The 22,570-nt window shown below is 41.5% G+C and overlaps 1 protein-coding gene across 1 annotated transcript in view; it reads right to left on the bottom strand.

Moving 5' to 3' along the window:
* SHISA9 (shisa family member 9) overlaps window positions 1-21,768 on the bottom strand; it is a 474,001-nt gene extending 452,233 nt beyond the window's left edge. The window contains exon 1 of the mRNA XM_030212237.1: window positions 21,254-21,768. Coding sequence (XP_030068097.1) covers window positions 21,254-21,768 — 515 coding nt within the window. The remainder of the gene's footprint in view (window positions 1-21,253) is intronic.
* Between the last annotated feature and the right edge of the window lie 802 nt (window positions 21,769-22,570).

Genomic DNA, 22,570 nt, shown 5'->3' with positions numbered 1-22,570 from the left:
TTTACATCTGCTATCTTATTTTGCAATGTATAGCAATTTGTTTCTAAGAATATTGCTGACAATTCCTTTCAGTGTGGCAAGTGGTGAGCGATCATTTTCATGGGGGGGGGTGATCATTTTCATGGGGGGGGGGCGCCAACTGATAGTCTGCAGGGGGGCGCCAGAGACCCTAGGCACGGCCCTGGTGGAGACCTGGCATATTCTGTGCTACTCAGCACAACCACAATTCCACTCACTATCCAATTAGCACGTGCTTAGCACATGAGCCCTTACTGCCTATATCATGGATGGCAGTAGAGGTTCAAACACTAATGGCCATACACTAATGGCAAATTTAAAAAAAAAATAGAAAATTCAGCCAATTTACTCCAGTGGTAAAAATGGCCTTAGTACATGGGAAATATCCCAGTAAGGGAATGGGGCTTGATATACTGCCTTTCTCTGTTGTTGTTGTTGTTGTTTTAAACTACATTCAAGGTGGTTTACATAGTATATACAGGTACTTATTTGTACCTGGGGCAATGGAGGGTTAAGTGACTTGCCCACAGTCACAAGGAGCTGCAGTGGGAATCAAACTCAGTTCCCCAGGATCAAAGTCCAATGCACTAACCACTAGGCTACTCCTCCACTCATTCCACCAATAAGAGCCAACCTCATCAGTGATGTCACAATGGCTTGATTGCCGGATACTTGGCTCACTTCTGATATTGTGATGTCATAAGGGAAAGGGAAAGGGAAATGGGACTTGATATACCGCCTTTCTGAGTTTTTTGCAACTACATTCAAAGTGGTTTACATATATTCAGGTACTTATTTGTAACAGGGGCAATGGAGGGTTAAGTGACTTGCCCACAGTCACAAGGAGCTGCAGTGGGAATCAAACCCAGTTCCCCAGGATCAGAATCTGCTGCACTAACCACTAGGCTACTCCTCCACTCTGGCATGCAAAGGCCATTTTTTAGCACTGTTTGGTAAAAGGGCCCCACAGACAGGCAGGATTTGTAGGACAAAGTTATTGGTAGAAATAAATGGGTGGCTACATTGAAAGCAAATTATATATGGATATGATCCCTATTACTTTAGTTACACTAAAAGATCAGCACGCACATTCCTGAATCTCCACTATCCTAGCTGCAAAGGTCTAAAATATAAATCAACATATGCATCCAGCTTCCCCTACATAAGCACGCAGCTATGGAATGCTTTATCACTTGCCGTGAGAAAAATACGTGACCTTACTAACTTTCGGAGATCACTGAAGACCAGCCTGTTCAAAAAGGCAAACCACAATGATACAGCCTAACTACCAGGCAACAAAATTCAAGCCTGAACTAGAAAAATCCCAACTCTCTGTACTTGACTACCAAAGTCTACTCTACCACGAACGAACTCTAACGCAATACCACTTTATCTCTAATTTCGAATATGAACTCTTTATACTTCTGTTTAATCTATCATGATCTCTTATGTAATACCACTTGCATCTCTCACTCCGGAAATGGCGATCGCCATGACGGAACAATGTAAGCCACATTGAGCCTGCAAATAGGTGGGAAAATGTGGGATGCAAATGCAACAAATAATAAATAATAATATACCTCTTACTAATACATACATATTTTCTTCTTGTTTTACTTTCTGCACTGTAATAGTGAATCATACCATGGCTATTGACATCATTTCTACAAATGCTTCTGAGAGTATCACTCATCACTGCCTTAAGGAAGTTACTAAGCCCGCTTTGAACTCCCAGAAACAAAACGTTTTGATGTTAGAATCATACCAGAGGACTCCTACAAATCTTAGGAGTGGAGGCGTAGCCTAGTGGTTAGTGCAGTGGACTTTGATCCTGGGGAACTGAGTTTAATTCCCACTGCAGCTCCTTGTGACTCTGGGCAAGTCACTCAACCCTCCATTGCCCCTGGTACAAAATAAGTACCTGCATATATGTAAACCGCTTTGAATGTAGTTGCAAAAACCTCAGAAAGGCAGTATATCAAGTCCCCTTTCCCTTTCCCCCTTTCCCTTATGACATCACAATATCAGAAGTGAGCCAAGTATCGGGCAATCAAGCCATTGTGACATCACTGATGAGGTTGGCTCTTATTGGTGGAATGAGTGGAGGAGTAGCCTAGTGGTTAGTGCAGTGGACTTTGATCCTGGGGAACTGAGTTTAATTCCCACTGCAGCTCCTTGTGACTCTGGGCAAGTCACTCAACCCTCCATTGCCCCAGGTACAAAATAAGTACCTGTATATAATATGTAAACCGCTTTGATTGTAACCACAGAAAGGGAGGTATATCAAGTCTTATCCCCTTTCCCTTTCATGTAAAAAGAAACACCCATGCACAGAGCTTCTGCACTGCAGTCTCACTATGTGGCATTGTTTGCCTTTGCTAGGGGATGGGAAAGAGGAAATCTCAGAGCCTGAGGATACAGATAAAGGGGCGAAATGACCGATAGTATCACTCCACTACATAGACTCCAGATTATGATTGAGAATGTGCTGTTATTTAGAAATGGCAAGGGAAACAATAATGATATTTGTTGTTTTCTTTATTGCTGTTAACTGTCTGAAATGTTTTTAAAAATTGAAATATTGTTTTGTACAGGGCTGGGCATTTAGGTTTAGGGGGAAGTTATCAACATGAGCTACTGTTAAGTGGGGTTATTTTACCACAGGATTCCCATTTTAGGCAATGAGACCCTGTGCTAAAATAACCCAACTTTACAGTAGCCCGTGTTGATTATTTATGTATTTATTATTACATTTATATCCCACATTTTTCCCACTGAATGTAGGCTCAAAGTGGCTTACATAAGATCTGTAGTAAGGCTACAGTGCAATAAGAAAAATTATATAATTTGAGTATATAGATTATCTTTTTGCATATTGTTGTTTTAAATGATATTTATTACATTACTTATTGTATAATTGTACTTCATGCACTGTAGCCTTACTACAGTTTTCTGTAAGCCACATTGAGCCTGCAATTAGCGGGAAAGTGTGGGATATAAATGTATTAAATAAATAAGAAATGAAACAACAATTTCCCTCCCCCTCCCCCTTAAATGCCACTAAAACAATCTTGTGCTTGCTGAATGACCAAAACGAAACAAAAATGAAATAAACAGAAACTAATCAAAAGGGGTTTTTCCCCCATGTATAAGCCTATTGTGAATGAACACTTTCAATAAGCACATCAAGAAATGTTTCTATTTTCCAGGTGATGGCTTTGTAGAAAATGACACGGTCTGAGAGAAAGAGAGAGACAACGTATTGAAATTTATAATGTCATTTTCTTCCATGGTTTTCTGTTTTGGGTCCATCACTGTTGATTCCTTGCCAGGCAGCCTGCTCTTTGTCTGCCCCACAGTCCCCCCCCCCCCCCCCCCCCTGGTATATTCTTTTATGTTCCATCCTGCAATTGGAAAGGTAGCATGCAGTATTGTGAAGGAGAGGACCTGAGGGTAGATAAGGGGGAAGTGGAAGAGGAAGACGGGAGGCAGCTCACGAGCAGACATAGGCAGAACAGAGCCTTGCCTCCATTCCATCCCCAGAGAGCGAGAGAAGTCGTAATGCCCCCTAGAAAAGGGTGGAGGGAAAAAGACTACATTACCCAGCATCCCCCGAGAGAGAGCAGAGAAAGGTTCATGACCCCTGTAAAATGGAGGAGAGGAAGAGACTACATTTCCCAGCAACCTCGGGGAAAAGCCTGGAACAGAGATTACCTTCCCCAGCAGGAACAGGGGGAGAACTCTAACAAGGAAAGGGTGGTGCCCCTGCAGGGTAATCAAGGGAAAGAGGAACAGCTGCAAAGTGGGTGGGACGGGGAGCCCATGGAGTATCAAGAAGCTGGACAGAGAGAAAGAGAGGAGAGCGAGGAAGAGCCTATGGACCTCTCAGCCTGGGCTCACTTCTTAGGTAACAAAATAAGGGACCAGGTAACTTCATGGTATGGTAACTGGGCTAAGAGAGGAAAGAGGAAAGGTCATGTGGGAGAATGGGTCAGTGCTTAGAGAGAGTGACCCAGATGGGTGGGGCCTTTTCATTTTCCAGAGCGCAGGCTGTGAATGAACTTTGAGTTTAAAGAGTTCTAGTTGAAGAGGGATGAGAGATTTTCTCGGAGTGGGCTGAGCCCAGCAGGAAGAAGGTGGAGTGTGAACTGTGGCTAAAAAGCCTAAAAGAAGCTGAAGGGGTTTGAGCTGTGTGCTGAAGCCTCAAGAACTGTGTTTGTTTGGTTTTTTTGGAACTGCTTGCAGTGTTTTGCCCCCTCCCAAGGGAGAGGGGGGGAGAAAGAAGACCCAGGGCTATAAAACTGTCTAAAAGGAGCCCAGCTGGGTGCTGGAAGCCTGGGAGTTAAACGTTTTGTTTTTTTTTCTTGCTGTGTTTGTACCCCTGAGAGGAGCAACAGGGGGAATTGTGAGGTTTTTTGTTGATTCAAGTATTGTGTCTTTTTGCACTGCTGGACTGTTGGATCCCAAGGAAAATAAAGAACTTGTTAAGTTTGCTTTGAAGTTGATTTCTTTGAGCCCTGCCCTGTGGACTGCAGTGAACCAGGAGGTTGGACAGCAAGGGTGAAGGGGAGATCCCGAGGACCCTCAGGCGGAGGGGAGGATCAGTTTCACAGTATGCAGTGCATAGCCAGACAGCCTGAGCCCAAGGTGAGTGGACAAAAAGTTCTTTCAGCCCTCTTTTCTCTGCTCTACACACCCAACGTTTGCCCCTCTCCCTCAAAATATAAATATCTGAACTGGCAGGGATTCTCAAGCCCTGCCAGCTGAAGACTGTCTCCCCCTTTGATGGCCTAAGCTTCTTCTAAGTTGCGGTCAGCAGCAATGCTCCCAGGCCACTGCTGCAGCCAGCAGGCTGTGCACACTCAGATTTTGCAGATGCATGAAAAATAAGCATGCGTGGGGACGGGGGGGACACTGTCAATGTTAGTGTCAGCTTGGGGACAGTGCTGCCAGCTGCCACTTAGAAAAAAGCAATATCTGCCAAAGGGGGAGGAAGTCTTCAGCTGGTAGAGCCTGGGGATCCCTGTCAGCCACAGCAAGACTGCCACAGTTTTGGGTAGGGCTTGACCCTAGCCCACCTGAACCCAACCATGGTAATTTCTGATTTGTGAATTGAAGATATATGAGGCTTTTGATAGTAGCAGTCATGTTAAGCTGCTCATGCTTCAGACGTGCATGAACCAGTATTGCATAAAATGTCTAAGTTCTCATTTTACAAAGCTAGGATATGTACATCAAAAATCCAAGTGCATGCAAATGGCAAGGGGTGTGGTCAAGATTTGTTCTGGGATGGACTAGGGCATGCACGCCTAGAAGATACACATTTATTCCTCACTTCAGAAGCGGAATAAATGTTGATGATCTAAAAGATCAATGTCAGGATTTGCACTAGCTTCCAAGCACATTTAGGGGTCCTTTTATTAAGATGCACTGAAAAATGGCTTCTGGTAGCGTAGGCATGGGTTTTGGGCACGTGCCAATCCATTTTTCAGCGCGCCTGTGAAAAAGGCCTCTCTTTTTTTGCCGAAAATGGACATGCGGCAAAATCAAAATTGCTGTGCGTCCATTTTGGGTCTGGAAACTTACTGCCAGCCATTAACCTAGCGGTAAAGAATCCAGGCGGTAATGACCTACGCGCGTCAAATGCCACTTGGCGCGTGTCTGTTAAATGCGTCCAAAAATAAACAATATTTTTCAGACGCATGTATCGGATGTGCGCCAAAAATGAAATTACCACAAAAGTCGGGCAGTAACTCCATTTTGGCATGCATTGGGTGCGCGTAGATGCTTATACAGCTTAGTAAAAGGGCCCCTTAGATTTTGACAAACTGCTGTATTGAGCAGCACTCCACTGGAGGGATTAGGGAATGTTGCCCCTTTAATTCCCCAGTGGTTTTTGTCTCCCCTCCCCCCAAAAAAGCCAAACCAGTCTCTGTGGCAGTGTAAGAAAAATACACATTTATATTTTTAAACTGGTAAAGATAAACTTATACGTGTTGGTTTTCAACCTGTTGAAATTTTCTCTGTTTCTTTTCTAAAATGCATGTTTATACCGCACATATTCAGCACATAAACATCCATTTCTCCTGTATTTTACAGCAGCCTCTACATCAGCAGATTTAGTTCTTTTTTTTTATTTTTTATTTATAACCATTTAAATTTTTACAAGTGATAAAACAACTTGCCGGAAATACAAAGAAAGTAATATATAGCAATTATTTCAGTCAGGTAATTCTATTCTCTTCCTTAGACCACTAAATAGGGAGAGTGAAACAAGATAAGGAGATCAATTAAACAGTAAACAGAAAAAAAAAAACGTGGTATTAACCTGATTATCCCCAGATATTACTCATCTAATTCATTATTCCACATTGATCATCTGGTTGGCTTCTTCAAGGCCAAATACGGCGTATAGTCAAATCATTTCATTGAAAACATACTTATTGTCCAATATTAGTTAGAAATAATACATCTGATTACATTCTTTCTCTTTTAAAAACCAGAAGTTATTAAACAGTACATATACTTAAGTCTGTAATTCAAATCCCACTGATTAAAGTAATCCCAGTTTTCACAGGCTTCACTCCTTTTAAAGTAATAATTGAGGAAATATTTCTGAGGAAAACTTTAGGAGTCATACCCGGAACTCTGGGAAGAACAATAATCTCGATATTAATCATCTATAATAATATTCATTTTATTATTCAAAGTTTCTGGTCTATTATCATTTTCAAAATCATAACCACTTCTTGCTCATGTAGAATCATTTGTTATATCAAATTTTCACTCTCAAAGGGTTCAGTTAAATTGTCCATGTAACTCTCTAATAAAATTATATCTGAAACAAAATTATTTACTGCCACCGTTAGGTCCCGAAGCGCCTTCCAGATGGTATTCAATGTAACCTCCTCGGGAGCCAAAAACTCCAAGTTGATTTCTCTTAGGTGTTTAGGAGTGGTTCCGCCAATTTGGGTTCTGCAGTAAACGTCCTCCATTTCAGCATATGCCTCTAACTCACTCCTCCACTCCTTTGGACATGGTGGTTGAATAATTTGGAAGCAATGGAGTTGTTTTTTCCAGGTCCAAGAGCGTCAACGCTCCTTCACCAGCGCTAATCAAAGGACTCGCCAACCCTTTCATCTATGGGCAGTTCGTCGCGCAGCAGTCCCGCACTTGCTGCTCAGGGGACAAAACGCTGGCCATCGGCGGCTGACTGCCGGTTGTCCCCTTCCTCTCAGTTAAGGTAACTGCAATTGCAGAGAGGAAATTTACGTAAAAAAGATGAAACTTCAGAGGGCAGCTGGGCCGTTGGGCATACAAACTTCAGGTCGCCATCTTACCACTCTCCCACGCAGATTTAGTTCTAATGTACTAGTGAAACTTGAAACATTCTAACGTGGACATCTCAATTCTGACTTCTACGGTCCGTTTCTGAAATGGGGCTGCACTTGTTTGATCCTCTTTAGAAGTGATTATATAGCCATGAAACTGATCTTATAAGGACAAAACAGTTATTTTATGTCAAATTATGTAAAATAGTACAACATATTTGCAGAAAATATCTTAAATTTAACATTTATATATGTTTTATCATTTATTAAAATTTTGATATACTGCTTAATTTGTGGGACAAGTCAAAGAGGTTCACAAGTAATTAAAAAGAATAAAAGGAAAGGAACTCCATTAAAATAATAGCAAAAGTTGCAATCATTCAACGAATCCAAGAATCCATGTATATGCATGATTTGCGGTATACTGATGAGCTGATTTCTAAGTTTAAATTCCTTTGTTTCTCATTATAGGAGAGATTAAAACTTGAGGATTTACTAAAGCACATTTGCTGTGCAGTGGAAGCTGACAGAGATGGTTGGAAAGGATTTTATAATGAATTATTATATATACAATATGCAAGTGCTTATCTATCCACAGCTTAATCGGACAAATGTTCAGCAGCATAATCTTGACAGCAGCTCCTGCATAGGCAGATATATCAAAATGAAATTAATAGCGCTTTTTCAATTGTTTGAAATGCACAAAAACTGATCTTTGTAGAGTTGACGTGTGAGTAACGTCTTGACTTCATGTCCGATTCCTTCCATGCTGATATCCCAGACTATGCAGGCACACAGCAGGGGATACATATCAGGCAATGAATAATGTGATTTACAAGAATATGAGAAGTGTCGTGCTAGATCAGAATAGTGTTCAGTTGAGCCCAACATTCTGTCTAAGTTTCCAAGCAGTTGTTAATGGAGAGATCAATTCGCTCTGGCAATCGTCAGGTCTACCTGGTTAATAATTGTTCATGGATCCCTCCTCGAGAAATGTGCCCAAATCTTGTTTTAAAAATAGCTGTACTGCCAAATGTGACCACATCCTCCAGCAACAAACTCCACAGTTCAGCTGTACATAACTGGGAAAAGGAATTTCTCAAATTTGGTTTAAATTGGTTTCTTGGCGTGTCTCCCTAGTCCTATATGAAACAATAATTGCATAACGACATAGTAGATGAGGGCAGATAAAGACCTGCATGGTCCATCCAATCTGCCCAACAAAGGGGCCAGATCCATACCCACCACTCTGTGCAGGTTACCCTCCTCCATTATTAAATACTAGCATCACAAATAGAACAGTTGGCAATCTGCCACCATGCCAGTCACATATAGACAGTTACCATATATAAGATGCAATCCTGAAACACATGAACATAATCTGAAGAGTGGTTTTATTATTATGGCTACAGCACAGAGGGGCATTTTTGATATGACGTCTAAGTCCAACTTTGGATGTTTTGCTTAAAATGTCCAAAATTCAAGTGGGGAATATAGCCATTTTCGAAACAGAAAAATGTCTTTTTTTTTTTTAATGGCTATTTGCTAGATGTTTTTGTGCTCTGTGTGTTTAACTTTGTGGTCCATTTTCAGAAAAAGTCCAAGTGAAAAACGCACAAAATCAAGACATTGGAATGTAGGAGGAGCCAGCATTCTTAGTAGGTTTGAACCTACCAGAAAATGCCCAATGAAAACACCCAAATAAGATGTGCTAATTTCCACTAAAATATATATATATAAAAGTATAAAACAGGATATTAGCATTGTATAGAGGAATAAGGACTCATGAGGATTCCTGCTGGTTACCGCACTGGTGATGTGACAACCAGCGGCACAGCAGACTGGTGTTTTTCAAGAAGGAATGATATCTCACCGGGAATCTGAAGTCTCTTACCTCTAACAACAAATAAGCTGTGGGAGATAATTTGCAAAGGTGTTGGTAGAAGTGGTATATTATAAAAATGCACTTGCCTTTTTTATTACTACAATTTCACAGAGAGGTATTGAATAATGAGGGCAGGGTATCCTTCATGCAGAAGTTCTGTCCAGTCAGTCTAAATGTGCCAACATTGTCCAGTTCAGCATACTATTAGCTGCCAAGTTCATTCGAAGTTAATTATGTTCAGTGGAAAATAAATCTGTTGGCTCAGGCTGCATACTACTGAATATTCCATCATTGTTTCATTATTGCTACTAAGTATTACATATTAAGGGCATTTGCTTTAAACTTTGTTTTAATTTGTATATTCAGTCCTTACATGCACATGGTTTTGCTTTTTAAACCCAAAGGTGAATCCTAAGGGCTGTTGAACAACTGGGTATAGTTTCTGACTTTGTTTGTTTTGGACTGCTTTGGGTCCTGCTGATCTGTACATCTGCTGTCTAGAATTTTGGAAGATGAAAATGAGAAAATAAAAAATAAGTTTTGGATGTAATCTGCAGAAGTTGTTGTTTTACAATGTGTGTGTATGGACGCCTGTTCGGGTGTGTGCATGTGATAATATTTGAATATTTCTGAACATGCAGCATCATTAAAGGACAGACTTTTAAATCCCAGTTGGGTATATATGCTAATCTCAACTTTGTCAAATGTTTCAGACACGTCCATGTACATGCTCCCATGAATTCTATAGTGATGGCACAAAGAAAGCATGTTTGGTCCAGTGAAGACTAACTCAAAATAACTTATTCCATAGTTGGGCTCTAGTATTACCATAGTGAAAATGCGGCCATACCATGTACATAAGTATTGCCATACTGGGAAAGACCAAAGGTCCATCAAGCCCAGCATCCTGTTTCCAACAGTGGCCAATCCAGGTCACAAATACCTGGCAAGATCCCCAAAAAGTACAAAATATTTTATATTGTTTATCCCAGAAATAGTGGATTTTCCCCAAGTCCATTTAATAATGGTCTATGGACTTTTCCTTTCTTGAAAGGCTTATATAAACTTTGGATTCATGACTAGGGACACAAACATACACGTATTTATTCAACATCACGATTCCTCTTGTACAGCCATAAGACAACCTTTTAGGGTGAATACAATGAGCTCCTTTTATTATTGACCAGATAGAAGAGTTTTCAGTTTTGGCAGAGTAAAAGTCATCACAAGAACAAAATATAAGAAAGCCAATGGAATGCATTAGGTGCTTATAGCCCATTTAGTTATATTTAAACAGAAGACATTTTCATGAGACAAAATATTTATTTTTAACAGATGAGGTGAAGATGTGAGTCCATGTGCCCCAATGAAAGGAGAGTTTAATTTAATTTTACTTCCATTTAATAATTCATTATATTCCATCTTTATAACACCAGCTCTGGAACTCTTTGCCGGAGGATGTGGTAACAGCGGTTAGCGTATCTGGGTTTAAAAAAGGTTTGGACAAGTTCCTGCAGGGAAAGTCCATAGTCTGCTATTGAGACAGACATGGGAAGCAACTGCTTGCCCTGGGATTTGTAGCATGGAATGTTGCCACGATTTGGGTTTCTGCCAGAACTTGTGACCTAGCTTGGCCACTGTTGGAAACAGGATACTGGGCTAGATGGACCATTGGTCTGACCCAGTATAGCTACTCTTAGGTTCTTATGTTCTAAGTCAGCTGTTCAGGAAAAAAAATACAGAGGTACACAGCTATTTGATAGTGGGGACATAAAATGAGAGATCAATGTCAGACAGATGTAGACAAGGAAAGGAAGAAGACAAGAGGTGAAAGAAGAAATGGAAAGGCCAACCTGGAAAAGAATTTGGAAGACTGACTCATGTAACATGGAAAAAAATGATTGGGACCAGCCCAATTAGAAAATTAAATTCCCAGACAACAAAGGTAGAAAAGAAAAAAAATGTTTATGTAGTACTTTTTTTTTTTGTTACATTTGTACCTCGCGCTTTCCCACTCATGGCAGGCTCAATGCGGCTTACATGGGGCAATGGAGGGTTAAGTGACTTGCCCAGAGTCACAAGGAGCTGCCTGTGCCTGAAGTGGGAATCAAACTCAGTTCCTCAGGACCAAAGTCCACCACCCTAACCACTAGGCCACTCCTCCACTGTTGCTACTATTTGAGATTGAAGTCGGCCCTTGCAGATCACCAATGTAGCCGTGCAGGCTTCTGCTTCTGTGAGTCTGATGTCCTGCACGTACGTGCAGGACGTCAGACTCACAGAAACAGAAGCCTGCGCAGCCATCTACATGGAATGTTGCTAGTGGAATAGCAACATTCCATGTAGAATCTCCAATAGTAGCAACATTCCATGTAGAATCTCCAATAGTATCTATTTTATTTTTGTTACATTTGTACCCTGCGCTTTCCCACTCATGGCAGGCTCAATGCGGCTTACATGGGGCAATGGAGGGTTAAGTGACTTGCCCAGAGTCACAAGGACTGAGATGTACCTGCTTTGTAAAATGTACATTTTTTTTCTTTTTTTCTACTTTTATTTTACAAAGTGCAGAAGAAAATGCATTTCTGTTTCTCTTTTACCAGTATTGCACTGAGTCTGGCTTTCTTGGGCAGAGTGGAGGGGGTCTCTATTTCAACTTTAGTCTGTATGTTGTATTTTTTGTGGCTCCCTGTTCTGTATTAGGTGAGGGTCTGTCCATGTTCTGCATGTGCAACTAAAATGAAGGATTCTGCTAGCATGTAGTTTCTATGTAGGAATGTGTAACAGTGCAGCACGTTCCAGTTTCCCAATAGTAGGTATATTGATGCTCCAGAGCCCAGTGTAATATATATATATAGCACTGCCTTTTCATAGGTGGGTTAGGGCTGTTATGGTGTGGTAAGTTTGGTGTTCAAGGGCAGTGTTTCCCAAGTTGGTCCTGGAGTACCCCCTTGCCAGTCAGGTTTTCAGGCTATCCACAATAAATATGCATGAAATTGATTTGTATATACTGCCTCCATTACATGCAAATTCATTGTGGATAGCCTGAAAACCTGAATGGCAAGGGGGTACTTCAGGACCACCTAGGAAAACAGTGCTCTAGGGCCCAGTGTAATATTTGTAGCACTATCTTTTCATAGGTGGGTTAGGGCTGTTATAGTGTTGTAAGTTTTCAGTATAGGTTTTGGGTGTCATTTTGCAGGGTTTTATGTTATTTCACAAAGTGTCTGGCCTTATTTGAAAATAGGTTCTAGGGCAAGGGCCGCCTTTGGTGGCTCTTGTTATCCAAAATAAAAATGCTCGAGACTAGTGGTCTCCATATCCTGTGGAGTCACCACACAAACAAAAGCCCATCTGATTTAAACAAAGTGTCCAGCACTGGAAGGAGTGTATGTGCTTTTCCTGAGGTGGTGGTTACAATTTGAATATTTTTACTTGTAGTTGAGAAGACAGGTTGCCTGTTCTGGCCAGTCCGAGGACTTCTTCTGCGTCCTGTCTCCTGATGTAACTTCCTGTTTCCTTGTAAGCAGAATGCAACAGAGACACTCCTGATCTAACCAGTTTTCAGTTCATGATAGGACACTGCTTACTAACCTATTATGGATTAGTAACTGGTAAAAAGGATAGGAGTCAGTGAGTAGGACTAAATTATACAGATTAATGAGAACTGGGTTTGAATCCCACTGCAGCTCCTTGTGACCCTGGGCAAGTCATTGGTTAGTGCAGTGGACTGAGAACCAGGGGAACTGGGTTTGAATCCCACTGCAGCTCCTTGTGACCCTGGGCAAGTCACTTAACTCACCATTGCCCCAGGTACAAAAACTTAGATTGTAAGACCAATAAGGACAGAAATGTACCTGCATATAATATGAAAACCACTTTTATTGTACCACAGAAAGGCAGTATATCAAATGCCTTTTAAAAATATTATAAAGGGGGTTGAATGACCTCCCAAGATGTACAACCCCTCCAACCAACAATTTTCTTCAACATAAACTTTGATTATTTGTTTCCAATTGCCACCCTGCAAAATGTTATTCATCACAAACGTTTCCAAATTTGAGTACAGTGAGCTCCAGGAAATTCGTGTCACTTATAACCTTGAACCAATAAATGCCTGTCACCCTGACATGTACGCTTATATGGCCAAATCAAATTAGGCAGGCAGTGATTTCTCTCCAAGTCAAACTTTGAGGATTCTAGAATGTGATTACAATCAAGTCCTTATGATCATTAGAGGTAGAAGGGAGAAGTGGCATAACTGAGGCATCTAAGTAGGATAACAGCTTATCTTATTTAACTTTTTTATTTAATGTGACCATAAACCCTACAATCACTGTCTCCTTTGTGTTCTGTAATTACAATATGAATATGAACCTGGAAGCAACAGAGTAATACTTCTCTTCATACTGCATTTTGTAAACCCCCTTGACCAGGTGAATTATTTTTGTCTTGTGACTGAGTTGCAAAGCAGGCAGCTCAGCTACATTTTTACTCCGTTTCTGTTTTCAATTTTTAGTTTTAAAGGTAGTATAGTTGAGTTTGGGATCCCAACTAAACTGCTAATGTCAACACCAGCTAGACCGAACCTGATCTGCCCAGGGCATTCAAACATTTAATTTAGGAATTAATGCTTGCACTATGATTAGCAGTGCATTGTTCAAAACTGAACTTAAATGAATACTCCCATCTGCATTCCTACTTCACAGTCATCAACATGACCGAGAACAATTTCCACTAGATTCCGCAAAATCCTCAAATCGTTAACTTCCTATTCAAACAAACCCTCGCAAAGAACAACCATATCTCAAACAACTAATTATTACCTGAATTGGTTATTACTCTATTTACCATTAACTTTCTCTTTGCTTCATGTACAATTTCTCATTCATAATAGATTTTCTAAATGTTAAACATCCATAGCTACCCCAGTATGTTTATGATACTTTAATGTAAAATGTGGATTCTAACAACAAATTACTTTCTTATGCATCATTCTTTGTTAAGTATCCTAAACTGTTTATTGTAAGCCATATTGAACTGAAACTTGTTTGGGATAATGTGGGATAAAAATGTCACAAATAAAATGAATAAATACTATGGATTCCCAGTTATCTTTAACAGAGAAATGGATTTTGCAGTTGTGGAACATGGGTATTAGTATTCTCTCTTTTACCTTACTGGTCCAGTTCTTAGCTTTTAAATGATATAACTCACTGTCATGGTAGCGTTCCATCAAAAATTAGACAATAGAATGGAAAATATTTGCTTGCATTTCACTGTGATAGGGGATGGTTATTTCCTCTTTCCAGCGGTAGTAGGACTAGGGGACATTCCACGAAACTAATTAGTACTAGATTTAACGTGAATTCTAGAAAGCGTGTATTCAATCATCTTACAATTAAACTATGGAATTTGTTGCAAAAGATGCGATCAAATAAGTCTGGTCATTTTGTCACATTTAAAAAATGAATTTAAAAAAAGGTTTGGAATTAGTTTCTAGAGTATAAGTCCATTAATTGTTATTTAGATGGACATGATCCGGTGTCTCCAGGGAGTGAACCACATGGAAAGGGTTTTGCTTCGTATTTCAAAGTGACCCAGACTGACCACTGTCGGAGACAAGATGCTGGGCTCAGTGGACCACTGTCCTGACTCAGCATGGCATTTCTTATTTTCTTATGTAAAACTAAAGTCATGTTTTATTTAAAGGGTTAGAAAGAAGATTATGAAAAACAGCTCAAACAATCCTCTACAAGTCCAAACAGAGCAACAGCTATCCTTCACACAGTAATATGGATGAATTGTCCTACTGGGCATCCCTCAGTAGAAAAGTCATCCAAGCAGTATGTGGGGTTAGGGCAATGCAGATCAAGCATGTCCACCTGAGTCACCCCTTAAAAGGTGAAGAGATTTCCATTTCACCTGCAACCTCAGCTAGATACATGCTTAAGAGATAAGTACACAAGTATTGCCATACTGGGACAGACCGAAGGTCCATCAAGCCCAGCATCCTGTTTTCAACAGTGGCTAATCCAGGTTGCAAGTACCTGGCAAGATCCCAAAACAGTACAATACATTTTATGCTGCTTATCCTAGAAATAAGCAGTGAATTTTCCCCAAGTCCATTTTAATAATGGCTTATGGACTTTTCTTTTAGGAAGCTAGCCAAACCTTTTTTTAAACCCCACTAAGCTAACTGCTTTTATTACATTCTCTGGCAACAAATTCCACAGTTTAATTACACATTGAGTGAAGAAATATTTTCTCAGATTCATTTTAAATTTACTGCTTTGTAGCTTTATTATGTACCCCCTAGTCCTAGTATTTTTGGAAAGAGTAAACAAGCAATTCACGTCTACCCATTCCGCTCTACTCATTATTTTATAGGCCTCTGTCATATCTCCCCTCAGCTGTCTTTTCTCCAAGCTGAAGAGCCCTAGCCGCTTTAGCCTTTCCTCATAGATATCTAAGTGAAGCCCTTGGCATTGCTCCCAAAAATATTCCACCAGTGAATAGCATCTATTACCTTCTACAGGTGAAATGAAAAGCAACCAGAGGAGTTACACAAAGAATTGAAGTGCCTCAACTATCTATGAACAATTTGGACCTTAATGGTTTTATTGGAAGGTCTCTTAGTGAAGAGATTAGACCTGTATTAGTGGCCCTTCTGTTCAAACAAGATAAGAGCCTGGTTCTTCATGTATTTTTCCATCAAATGGTTTCTGAGATAAAGAATATGGATCTATCCAAATGTTTCTACAAGTAGTCCAAGAGTGCAAGAAAATGTGTTCATGCTTTATGGCAAGGACTTATTGATGTTGGAGCACAAATGTTTCTTAGTCATTCCTGCAAATGTTTATAAGATACATATTTTTGATTCATCCCACTTGAAAGCATTTATTGATTCTAAGACAGTTCAGCAGCCCACGGAGGCAGAGGGAGGCCATTCACAGTCCTCTTAATTTTGGAATGTGCTGTAAGATGTGTAATCAGATATCCACTGCAGTCTGTTCTGATCATTCATTATTTGGACTTTGCTTTGTAGAATATGATACCCCTGTCATTCATTTTCTTGGTTTCTATTTTCTCGTGGACTGAATCTTAAAAGGTCCTTTATGTAAAGAGCACTTTTTTTACGTGTAAGTTTTTTTTTCTATTTATGCTGTCTTTGTTGTTATCAAGTCAGGTTTGGTAAATTATATACATAAAGGACTAAGGGGCCCTTTTTACTAAGCCGCATAGGCGCACACGCGTGTCCTAAGCATGTCAATTTTGAACTACAGCCCAGCTACCACTTGGCCCGGGTGGCAATTTCCTTTTTTACGCCCGTCCACTAAGCGTGCCGGCAGTACTAACCGGGCAGTCATCGGCATTGTACGCACGCAGACCATTACCGCCCAGTTCACACGTTAGACCTTACCGTTAGGTCAATGGGTGGCGGTAAGGTCTCAGGTCCAAAATGGACATGTGCCGATTTTTATTTTGCCGCACATCCATTTTCAGCCCCCCCAAAACAGGCCTTTTTTGCAGGCGTGCTGAAAAATGGACCTGAGCACGTCCAATACACGCGTCTACAGCAGCGCAGGCCATTTTTTGGCTCAGTTTAGTAAAAGGACCCCTATATGCAGTAAATTGCACAGAAAAATCGGAGTGGTATTCTATAAAGATTAGCCGCACTTTATAGGATAATGCCTAAGTGCTTAACCCGCACCTAACTTAAGTCGCCTACATTTATGCCTGCTGAAATTTGATGTAAATACTGCCGCCTAAATTAGGTGTGGATTGGGCATATTCTATAAAAATGCATGTAACTCATAGGAATGTCCCCAAAACACCCCTAAACATGCCCCTTTGAAATTACGCACTATAGGAGTTACATGCACATCCTTATAGAAAAGGATGTGCGTGTAACTCCCAATTAACACCATTAATTACTCATTAGCAGCCAATTATTGGTGATGATTGGCTAATTAATGAATTAAGTTGTGCGAGCAACTCGGCTATGTGTACCGATTTGCATACGCAACTTTAATCACCATATCATAGAATCTGGGAGAAACTGGATAATTTGTTAAAATAAGATGCAGGTATTAGAGAGTAAGGGGAATTGGACTCACAGCCAGCCTACCATCATCATCCCCTGTGCTTTTAAGGGGGCTGATTTGAACAGAAAGCATCACTGGCCTTGGGGATATTAGAATTCGAGGCTGCTGTTGAATTTTAGCAGGTAATTATTTACCCTCCCTGTCCCCCAGCCCCTTTAAAGTTCAGAAATGCAAGGTCTGGGTGGAAGGTTGTTTATATCATTGCTGTTCAACAGAGAGATTAACCCTTGTGTATTTCTTGATTAGGAGGAACATATGCTTCATGGAAGGAATATATGAAAGGGGTCAGGCAAGGATTTTGCCATGGAACAGTCGAAATGCTATCCCTGTGTCCTGCAAGTGTTCAGTGTACACCGTGAACGCAAAGATGCCCTGCTTTCACACCAAACGAAAACTGAAACATGAACTGAAGATTGTTATTGTCTGTATTCAGACTTTTGTATTTCAAATTTTCTGGAGCTGCCAGGAACAGTACCTTTCGCAGAAAGATGCCCAAGGAAAGAGATTAGAGGGACGTTTGCTGTTTCAAACTATGTACAAATACCATGCAATGAATGGAAATATAACTAAACCTTGCCTCCAATACGATGTAAGTGCTGATTCTGTTCATTAAAAAAAAAAACCAAAACAAATAGAAGGTTAGAAAACTAACCAGCTGTGAAGATGCATCTAGCTGATAAGGCATGTTGGACTTCTGACAAAAGGAGAAATCTAATGAGAGAATTCCCTGTCTGGTTAGATCAATGGACTAAGAACAAAAAAGTCAGAGTAAAAAATCCTATTTCTCTTATTGGTATTCCTTGTGTCCTTAGGCAAGTCACTTTGCTTCCTGTTGCCTTAGGTACCCACTTAAAGGTGAAATGACACAAGTGTGTGGGAATGTCTCAGTACTGGAATAGCAGGTGTGAGGTGCAATGTCAAAATTATGTGTATGAGAGTCTCTGTAGTAGAATAGCAGGTGGTACTGCATGGCAGGAGTGAGATGTATTGGCAGAGATGTATGGGTGTGAGAATCTTAGCACTGGAATAGCAGAGGGTGCTGTGCGACAAGAGCGAGGAGCTTTGGCAGAGCTGTATAAGTGTTTGGGCTGAAGGTAGCTCTGAAGAGCAGGACTGAGGTACATAAGAACATAAGATTAGCCTTACCAATGGCCCATCTATCCCATATCCTGTTTCCAACAGTGGCCAATTCAGGTCACAAGTACCTGGGAGAAACCCAAGCTTCTCCATGACTATCTCGAAAGCAGACTACGGACCTTTCCTCCAGGAACTTGTCCAAACCTTTTTTAAACCCAGATACACTAAATGCTGTTACCATATCCTCTGGACACAAGTTCCAGAGCTTAGCTATTCCTTGAATGACAAAAATATTTCCTCCTATTTGTACACTCAATGGCAGAACTCTCTGGTGGGCTCAGTACTGGAATAGCAGGGGATTGCTTCAGGTATCCACTTAGACTATAAGCTGTGTGGGGAAGAGACTTATCATACCTGTAGGACACTGTGTACATTGAGTAACACTATAAAATAAAAATAAGGATATCATTATTATTAGCATAAGTAGTAAAAGTGGATGAGCCAGTGTGTGGGGAGAGAGGCCTTTGTGCCAAATGCAGAAGTCATAGGCCTACCAGCAAGGTGAGAAGAAGGGAGGAAAACTAAATTACTGGTGGGGAGAGAGAGGAACTCTCCCCCCCCCCCCCTCAGGACCTCTGACCCTGCATAATAAGCTCCAGCTAAGAAACCTGTCTTTACCTATTGTCCTTCTATACAGTGTAGTAAATTTAAAACAAACCGGAGAAAATGTTTCTTCACCCAACGCGTAATTAAACTCTGGAATTCGTTGCCGGAGAGCGTGGTGAAGGCGGTTAGCTCGGCAGAGTTTAAAAAGGGGCTAGACGGTTTCCTAAAGGACAAGTCCATAAACCACTACTAAACGGACTTAGGAAAAATCCACAATTCCGGGAATAACATGTATAGAATGTTTGTACGTTTGGGAAGCTCGCCAGGTGCCCTTGGCCTGGATTGGCCGCTGTCGTGGACAGGATGCTGGGCTCAATGGACCCTTGGTCTTTTCCCCAGTGTGGCATTACTTATGTACTTATTCCTCCTCCTCATCCCCTCCTCTGTAGGCACTTTTATTCTAACGCAATATAGATATTTCTCAAGAACGTTCTCTCACAGTGGACATTTAACTATATATAAATGTATGTGTAAATGTGCATATACAGGAAGAGAGAGAATCATGGCACAGTCCTAGTCAATAACTTCTACCATTTACACATTAAAGAATAAAATTGCAGCACTTAGGTAGGTAAAAACGTATATATACTCGGCATGAACAGATCAACTTACTGTTAAAACTGCACTGCTGTAAAAGAATGGCCATTCTAAAGGCACATGAGGTGCTCAATATACCAAAGCACAGTTCTTCATCCTTAATAGCCTTTCTGGGAGATGTGCTAATGTAGATTATTGCACTGTCCACTAGTAGTAGCACACAGTCAGCTGCTAATAGAGAATCAGATATGCAGTGCTGTTGCACCTGCCAAGTTCCCTTCTCTTGGCTTGCTTTGTCCAGTAAAGCCGTGGAGCAAAGGCTGAAACTTGCAGACGGCTGAAAACGCAAAGTGGCAGGCCACATTTATTTGACCTGAGCCGCCGAGGCTCGGGGACTGTTATTTGGAAAGGCTTCAGCCTTTCTTCTCGTCACAACGACCACCGACTGAGATAGAAACCCTTCACACAGTCCGGCTGGCGTTACACCAAGTGTCTTTTTTTTTTTTTTTTTTTTACTGCACAACCCATCTCCAAAGTTACCCCGGATACTGGAATCGATTTATACTTTCAAAATAAAAAAAAAAAAAAAGGCTTAGAGCTCCATTAATCTGCAAATGTCTCTTCCCATCTGTTTTACTTTCCCGTGGTTCCGATTTGCATAATGATTCAGTCACACTGAAAACTTAAAGCAATGTTGGTTGTGTGTGTTGTGTTCTTTACTGGGAAGAAGCGGTTGACAGTGTGTGAGCGCTGCAGTGAGACCTGAAATCATGCGGGGCTGGGAAACTGTCAGCCCTGCTCGTTGCCATTGCCTACAGAAAGCCAGGCAAACCTCTCTTGCAGAATACATAGAATACATAGAATTAAGGGAGTTTAGGGGGGGGGAGAGAAAACCAGAGATTGTGCCCCATTGTGACGTCCACTGAACGTTCTTAAGCAAGAAAAACCACGTATGGTTCTTTGCATATATATAATGCACCTATCGCTATCTCTGTAACAGCATTTAATGTTTTGGTTTGTTGCCAAATGCCTCCAAATCATCCGTCTCTAGGTTTTGGGCTTCCTCGGGAAATCGAAGCACGGCAACGTTGTGCCACACTGCAGGTAACAGATTTGCCAGAGCTTTTTTTTTTTTTTCCTTTTGTTCTCTCACCTTCCTCTCTGAGCTTTTCTGTCCCTTCACCTGCGCAAATCAAGAAGGCATTAGAAAAAAAAAAAAAGCAGACGAATTGAAGTGAGTGTGGGGAGGGGTGGCAAGTGGGGCTGGGGGACCAAAGAGGAGGGATGTGAGTTATTAAAACCATCGTGTGGGTGGTGGGAGAAAATGATTTCCATTACTTGTAGTGCGTTAAGTGGCAGAATGTCTCGCAAGGTAGCAACAGTTCACAAAATCATAAGATCCCTTGAGCCTGTCATAAATATTCCCTGTAAACAATTCACTAAACTCTGTTATGATTGGCAGCAATGCAGCATCAAGACGTCTGCCTATGTCAAATGGAAAGAACCAGGCTACAGGTAAATCCTGTGATCAATTCACCTGCTTGAATATGTGGGAAGAAGTTAACTTTGCGATTCTGGCTGATTTGAGACAAGATGGGAGAGCACAGAAATAGCTCTTTCTGACGACCTACCTGGACATGTTTTCCCGTTGAGGTCGGTGTGCCTTCTCCAGTCCTAACTTGGTGAAAATTCCCACTAGGACCATAACAGCTACAACTCCACAAATGATATAGACGATCAGATTGGTCTTATCCCTGGTGGGGTCGTGAAGAGGATCATCGATCCTCGGGGGGGACTTGCCAGCGTTCATCCAGACTGGCATGTCATAGTTTGTACATATACTTTGATCCAAACTCGCGTGTTCGAACTTACAGCAAAACCTGAAGCCACACGTACCACAGCAGTAGACGAATTCCCCCGAGCTGCAGTTAAAAGGGGGGTCCCACTGCCCCATCACATCAAAGTATCCTCTGCAGCCCCCGGCACTCGGAGGGTTGTCTGAAGCCCCCTGATCCCCGGGGTTGGAATGATTGACCCCAGCTACCATCACAATGCCACCAAGATGCCCACTTTTGCCCTGCGCCCAGCACACCAAAGTCACCAGCTCAGTTAAGAAGTAGCAGAACATCGCCTGAGTCCCCTTCATGATTTCTTGGTAAATTTCTCTCCCTGGCTTTCAGATGTGTCAGGAGCCAAACATAAGGCAGAAAGAGTTAAGTCCCGGTGACTGTTCAGCCTGCCCTGGACGTCGGCTGCATGACCCACCGGCAGGACCTGGAGCCCTGCGGGAGACCGGCGGTACTTGTTCCTTCTCTATTCCTGCTCCTTTCTTCCAGCCTGAGCTGTACTGACGCCCCTCTCGTCTCAGCCAGCGCAGCTCCGAGTGATCAGCACTTGTAGAATCGTGGAAAGCGAAAGGGATACTGGATTGTGGAGTAAAGAGGGAGGGAGAGAGAGGGGGGGGGGGGGAGGAGGAGTGCAGTAGAGTGGCGGGGGAGCGTCTAGATGAGTTGGAAAGGAGGGGGAGGTGACAAAGATGGGAATAAGCCTTTCACAAGGTAAAGAAGAGAAAAAGCCCGGGCAGCTGCTTCTGCTGCTTAACTGTGAGAAAAACACTTTCACGTTTTATATTAGGAAACCTAAGCACTTTTTTTGAGGGGAAAGCTCTCTGTCTCTCAATTGTTGTTTTAAGCACGGAAAGGGTTCTCAGCCTGTGCTGTCTGAATCTGAGACTGAACTGAAATAAGCAAGGCAAGGAGCCTTTTATAATGGAGCAAGCAATGACTTCTCACTCCATTATACTTTGCTATTATGTCACAGTGACTGGCATTGGTGGTAAATTGTGGCCTAGTGGTTAGGGTGATGGACTCTGGTCCAGAGGAACTGAGTTCGATTCCCACTTCAAACACAGCTCCTTGTGACTCTGGGCAAGTCACTTAACCCTCCGT

This window comes from Microcaecilia unicolor, chromosome 8, assembly GCF_901765095.1.
Source record: "Microcaecilia unicolor chromosome 8, aMicUni1.1, whole genome shotgun sequence".
NCBI lineage: Eukaryota > Metazoa > Chordata > Amphibia > Gymnophiona > Siphonopidae > Microcaecilia > Microcaecilia unicolor.
The sequence above is the reverse complement of the archived record's forward strand: the minus strand, read 5'-3'. Positions and strand labels throughout refer to the sequence as shown.